At 42.1% G+C, this 6,626-nt stretch overlaps 1 protein-coding gene across 1 annotated transcript; it reads left to right on the top strand.

The window, feature by feature from the left end:
* The first annotated feature begins 389 nt into the window (after positions 1-389).
* On the top strand, positions 390-5,304 carry LOC138627818 (ras-related protein Rab-1B-like). The gene is made up of 6 exons (XM_069710418.1): positions 390-543; positions 2,132-2,204; positions 2,381-2,476; positions 2,607-2,702; positions 2,894-3,025; positions 4,301-5,304. Exons 1-6 carry the CDS (start codon positions 530-532, stop codon positions 4,532-4,534), a joined length of 645 nt encoding a protein of 214 aa, XP_069566519.1. The 5' UTR covers positions 390-529; the 3' UTR covers positions 4,535-5,304.
* Positions 5,305-6,626: the final 1,322 nt, after the last annotated feature.

Raw genomic sequence — 6,626 nt, 5'->3', positions numbered from 1 at the left:
TTGTAGTTTCTCGGGAGGTTTCAGTTGAACGACTTCCTGCTCGTCTGTTTGTTCCAGAGCTGCTGTTGGTTCAGTGACGTCTCGTCCGTTTGACAGTGAACAGCCGAGAGACGGCAGGATGCAGTGTGTGTGTGTGTGTGTGTGTGTGTGTGTGTGTGTGTGTGTGTGTGTGTGTGTGTGTGTGTGTGTGTGTGTTGGTTCCAGGTGCTGTCCTCAGAGTAACCTGAGCTGGTCTTTATTAATAAATAATGATTGTGAACCAGTCAGCTCATCAGTCAGCTCGTGAGGTCGGTATATAGCTCCAGCTCATTCTGCCCGTTTGCCCTCCAAAAGGACACACACACACACACACACACACACACACACACACACACACACACACACACACACACACACACACACACACACACACACATAGATCAGCACACAAACATCACAGTCAGAGATTATTCTGATATTATTCAGCTTCCAGATTCAGTTTCAGGGACGTTTGGTTTTCGTTGTGTCACCAGGAGCGACCTCACCGATCATGAATCCTGAATAGTAAGTTGTTGTTTCTTCCTGTTTGCTGTGTGTGTGTGTGTGTGTGTGTGTGTGTGTGTGTGTGTGTGTGTGTGTGTGTGTGTGTGTGTGTGTGACTGATGTTTATTATACATATTCAATTCCTGCATTCTTCAACAGAGGCTGCTGACGTGGAAAGTTACGGGCGGATTGTAAAAACTGTAACTTCCTGGATCTCGTTGTCGTTTGTGGAGTCATCTTTGTTCACTGATGCATGAACATCACGTGTGGATACTCGGTGTTCAGGGAGATACGTGCAGTCCTTGTGTTTGTTGATGTGTGAACTTCATGCTGTATTTAAGTACTAACATCATCTTGTGTATAGACGCTAACACTTTAACTCAACCCACAGATATGTTGCTTCATTCTGAATGTATATGAAATATTAAATAGGTACTCGGTGGTATTTTTTTTTTCTGGGAATACAAAGTTAGAGTCGTTGATTTTCTGTATAAATGGTTGAGGGTAAATTTGCAGCTGCATCACAGAGCCCCAGTGGCTGATGGGTATTGTAGTCCTCAGAGTTGGAGAAGGAGAAAATATGACATCGCTTCTCTCATAACATTTAAAAAAAATCTGTAAATTACAGAGTAAATAACATATTTGTAATAATGAGACAGACACACGGACAATACTGGACTTCACAACAAATGTTGCACCCATTTTAATCGTCTTAGTACCATGTGGCTTCTTCACCGGGTGTAACACACTCTGCAACCGTTGCATTTGAATAATTCATAATCTCTATATAAGAGATCATATGTATGATGTATCCAGTCATTCACTTTAATACTCTTTTTGACTGTTAAAGAGAAACACAGTGAAGACATCTCAGCGCCTCTGAGGACCAGATGCTTCTCGGTGACAGCCATGTTGACTTCTCACTGTGATAGTTGCCATAGCAACCTGAGACTACACTGTGTACACTTAAGACTCCAGATGAAACCGCTCACAATTAATATCACAGTGAAGGTAGTAGTGTGTGTGTTTTTGTGTGTGTCATTAATCTGCAGTTCATGTGTCAGACTCAACTGTGACGTCACCGATTGGTTTAGAAAAAGTGACGTTTCAGGAAACTACACTGACTCGCCTGTAGAGAAAACCTGACTGCACCACAGGCCTGTCAATCAAACAGACACGCCCCCAAAACCAGGTCTTCTTGAATCTTCTTTTCTAATGAATGAGGGATTATTTTCAGATGGACCTCCAGAAAACTAAGAAGAAGGAGTGACTTTAGCTAACAACACCGAGATAACTGATGGACACATTTTATTCACTTTGGATTTGATGAGAGAAGTTGAATGGGAGTCTATGGAGCCGGAGGCTTTTTGGAGCCGACCTCTAGTGGCACTCGCTGGTTGCAATACCACCAAGTGCCACTAGAGTGAAGACACTTCATGACATGACGAAGACTTTTAGGAAAGTCTTCACTTCCTCTCGACTTCTTTTTTTTATCGTATTCTGTTGCACAAAGTTGATTTTGTCTTCATCAACCAGTTCAACGTAAACTTCAAACTGAAAACCTTGAGCTTCACAAGTTTGTAATTTCTACTGGATGTGTCTTTTCCAGCGACTACCTGTTCAAGCTTCTTCTTATCGGCGACTCCGGAGTTGGAAAGTCGTGTCTGCTGCTGCGCTTCGCGGTAGAGATGGAAAAACACACACACACACACACACACACACACACACACACACACACACACACACACACACACACACACACACACACACACACACACACACACACACATACACAGTCTCACACACACACACACACACACTTGATTTCGGTTTGTAACACTTTCCTGCTTGCTGACAGGATGACACCTACACCGAGAGCTACATCTCCACCATCGGAGTCGACTTCAAGATCAGGACCATCGACATGGACGGAAAGACGGTGAAGCTACAGATTGTGAGAGTTTGTTCTTTTATTACATTACAAAAAATAAAAGTCTGAAAAGAATCCGGACTGACACACCGTATCTTACCCTGTGTGTGTGTGTGTGTGTGTGTGTGTGTGTGTGTGTGTGTGTGTCCCTCAGTGGGACACAGCCGGTCAGGAGAGGTTTCGAACCATCACCTCCAGCTACTACAGAGGAGCTCACGGGATCATCATCGTGTTCGACGTCACCGAGCAGGTCACTGTGTGTGTGTGTGTGTGTGTGTGTGTGTGTGTGTGTGTGTGTGTGTGTGTGTGTGTGTGTGTGTGTGTGTGTGTGTGTGTGTGTGTGTGTGTGTGTGTGTGTGTGTGTGTGTGTTTGTCACCACAATAAAAGAAGAGTTTTTAAATATTAGCTTCAGTCCACCCCCTGCTGTGTTTCCCCCTCAGGAGTCCTTTAACAACGTGAAACAGTGGCTGGACGAGATCGATCGCTACGCCTGTGAAAACGTCTCCAGGCTGCTGGTGGGAAACAAGTCGGACCTCGTTAGTAAGAAAGTGGTGGATGCTGCCACCGCTCAGGTAACCGGAGAAAATACAACTGAACGACTCCTCGCTCGTCAAACTAAACAACACGCTTCAAAATGGAAAAGCAGAATTTCTATTTGCCAAGCAAATGCCATTACCAAAACAAGATGGCAGCGCCTATTTCCAAGATATGTCAGCCATCTTTACAGCAACCTATTGGAGTAAGCACGAGTTGAGGCCAAGCGGCAGCCGACCGTGAAGTCGACCATCGGTTTGTGACCGCCGTTCTGAAGCCTAAAGTTTGGCGTTTTTGGTTGTCGCCATCTTGGTTTATTTGGAACCAGAAGGTGACCATATTTGGACGAGCCAAACATACAGTATCTCTGTTTGAGGCCAAATGTGTAAATCATTTTGGAATTATTTTCAGAAGGACCACTTGAGCACAGATCAGAAAGAGCGACCTTAGCAAATAACTCTTATTAGCTTCTGGAAAAAAAAATGCATCGACTTTGTATTTCACGAGAGAAGTTTTTGATGAGAGTTAGCCAGCCCCTAGTGGCCCTCAGTGGTATTACACTGTAAGGCACTTAACATTAAGACTATACTTTGTTTTATTTACAGTCTATGGTTCAGGCAGCTGGAAATTGGTAAAGCGTCCCACTTTGAGGTTGAGAGAGTTCAAAAACTGGAAACCCCCAGAAAGTAAACATTATTTCATCTGTCAGAATTCAGAAAAGTAATAATCTAGTCTTCATTCATACAAATCAATACTGGGACAGAGTTGTCGGTCGGCTCACTAACTAAGTCTGGCTATTTCACCTGATTTTCAGGTGCATTTCTTCCTCTCACCAAAAATGCTGTCAAAAACCTTCCACTAACTTTTTACCATGAACTAAACAGAAAAGTTTGACCTGTTAGCGGCACGAGATTAGAAAAAAAACATCCTAGCTTTGTGAAAATGTCCACTTTCAGGGAGAAGTATTGTTCAGCTGCATTCAGTTGCTGTTTGGAGTTCCTTTGCAGAGTTTTTATAGGTCATATAAAATGTAAATTTATCATTTATGATCCATTGGTGTGGTTGTAAAACACCCCACAGAATATAAAGCAGTTAAACCCACGACAATATCAAAATGGTTTACATGTCATCTCATCAATAATGAAAGGTTCACGGAGGATTCATTTCCACACGAAGCTCACTTTCATTACATAAGTACCTTTTACCAAGTCCTGTTTTGAATGCAGAACTTTTACTTTAAATGTCTTTACACTTATATTCTGATGTTTTTGAACATCGTTAAGATCTTTTCTCCCCTCCCCCCGTCCCCCCAGGATCTGGCCTCGTCTCTTAAGATCCCCTTCATGGAGACGAGTGCCAAGAGCTCTGGCAACGTGGAGAAGGCCTTCCTCACCATGGCCTCTGAGATCTACAAGCGCCTGGCCAGTGAGGGAGGGGGCATGCAGGGCCAGTCGACAGAGGCCAGGGCCCAGAACGCCAAGATCAACAGCGCCCCCTTGTGGCTGGGAGGAGAAAAACAGCCGCAGGAGGCCAGTAACTGCTGCTGAGATGGAGACCTTATGACAATGATTTTACTGAACAAAAGAGAGAGATGTGTCATTTCTAACACACCCACCTGTCTAGTTTCAGGACAACGTGGTTGTGTGTTCTGGACACACATATGGTCATATTTTTGACATCTTTGCTATTTAAGTAAAAACCTAAAAATGGGGGGAAAAACATGTCTTTAGCTTGACAACAATATATTTTGGAGATTGGTATTTTTGAATGAAATGAATTAATGTATTTCTGCTTTATTAAAGAGCAGAGACCAATGGGAGAATAACTCAGCCAAATGAACAACCAGGACAGAGTTGATTTAAGGAGAGTGTGGGTGACCGGGTTTGGGGAGAATAGGAATATTTGAATATACTCACAGAGTTTTATTTTTAAATGTGATAAAAGCACTTTGAGCTTCTGTCATGGATGAGTTTATGGCGTGATTTAAGTTAGTCAGTTCATATAATTTCCCTCACAGGCAATTTTATTGTATTTACTAGTTTTGTTGTGTTTTGCCTGTTGTTTGTTTATGTCAATAAAGATACAGTATCTTAGGAGTCTTGATGCAGAAAACATAGTATATCCAGAAATATGTAACAAGGCCTTGCATAAATGTGTCAGTATGAAAATATTGTGTTACTAATCTGACACCTTGTGGGTTGAGGTCCGGTGAAGATTCAACTACGAAAACAGCTTTTTAAAGTTTGAGGAAGTTTATCTTTATGGTTAAAAGAACCCAATGTTGGCTGGTTGTATGAGATGTAATATGACCCATTAAAAAGGGACATTCAAGATGTTGTTTGGCAAGTTTGAAAAGTCTGTGTCACATCCAGCCATCCCAAACCTCCTCCCATGTGGACTCTGTCACTCTTTGTAGTCTGACATGAACTCCTTCCACCTGGTCGGCCACAGTTGCCAACGCCTCAGAGCATATTGTGGGTATTTCTGACACCAACAGCTTCGAACAGTCAGCAATATTTGATGCTTTGGGGATGGTAAATGGTAAAATGGTCTTCACTTATATAGCACCTTAATGGTCTCAAAGCACTTTACACGGTTTCTCATTCACACACAAACCTTTACGCGCTAGTGGAGCTGAGCTGTCTTGTAAGGTGCTCGCCATCAGAAATACATTCACACACCAATGGTACGCCATCGGGAGAAACTTGGGGTTCAGTGTTCAGGAGGAGCCTGGGATTGAACCACCAACCTTCTGATGAGCGGGCAACCCAAAGCCTCTTAGTTTGTGCAGGTGTTTGAGGTGGTAAATATTTTTTTGTACCACATTGTTCAAAATTGTAAAGCCACTTTTACAGAATTGTGGGCTCGTCCGGGATGTGAGAACAGACCTGTTTTTTGGGGTGTGACTAATACTGAGGGCTAAAAGTCAGGATATCTCTGCCACTGCTGCTTTGACCGTCCATTTCTAATCTGTCTCTTCTGAGTCCTCACCTTATAGAAATGGATGACTACATCACTGGAGTACCACTTTAAAATGTAATCACAAACTGACCTGTCAGAGGTTCTGTAAGCGATCTCTGTCCACTGTGGGTCATTAAACACTGATGGATTCTGAACCATTTTATATTTTAAATGCAGCTACCTCACCATTCAGACATGTAAATACTAAGTTGAAATAATCAAGGCAGCAGGAAATGACAAGGAACATCTGCTCAGATATTTTTTTTTGCACAAAATGTATTTAATTTGAAAGATATTTCCTTCAGCAGGCAAGACTTCAAAATCATGGTAATTCAATCTGATTAGTAATTTAAAAGGTTGCCTTCAAAATAAAGGTTAGCGTATATCGTTTAAAATCTATTCAACACCCAAAAGTATCATAAGTATCAGTTATGGTAAAATGTTCAGCTGTTAAATGTTAAGACATCCAGTTTTTAATAGCGGCTGTTCAGATGATTAAATATTTAAAAAGGAAAAAAGATTCTCATGGGCTTAAAATTACCAACCAACCTCTGCAATTATGACAAATGGCATTCTCAGGCGATATTAGCCTGTCAACTATCACTTAGGGATATGAAGTGATTTCTCATAATTGCCTGACAACCCTGACTATATTATTAGGGCCATTTTTCACATGAA

Source organism: Brachyistius frenatus, unplaced genomic scaffold (assembly GCF_029030835.1).
Source record: "Brachyistius frenatus isolate BFR_SWC_R1_liver_20210118 unplaced genomic scaffold, ASM2903083v1 Contig_92, whole genome shotgun sequence".
Lineage (NCBI taxonomy): Eukaryota > Metazoa > Chordata > Actinopteri > Embiotocidae > Brachyistius > Brachyistius frenatus.
The sequence above is the reverse complement of the archived record's forward strand: the minus strand, read 5'-3'. Positions and strand labels throughout refer to the sequence as shown.

What these genes read in the sequence shown, in the direction of transcription:
- LOC138627818 (XM_069710418.1), top strand. An exon ending in TGTTCGACGTCACCGAGCAG is followed by an intron (nt 2,703 to 2,893) that starts GTCACTGTGTGT and finishes TTTCCCCCTCAG; the next exon opens with GAGTCCTTTAACAACGTGAA. An exon ending in TGGATGCTGCCACCGCTCAG is followed by an intron (nt 3,026 to 4,300) that starts GTAACCGGAGAA and finishes CCGTCCCCCCAG; the next exon opens with GATCTGGCCTCGTCTCTTAA.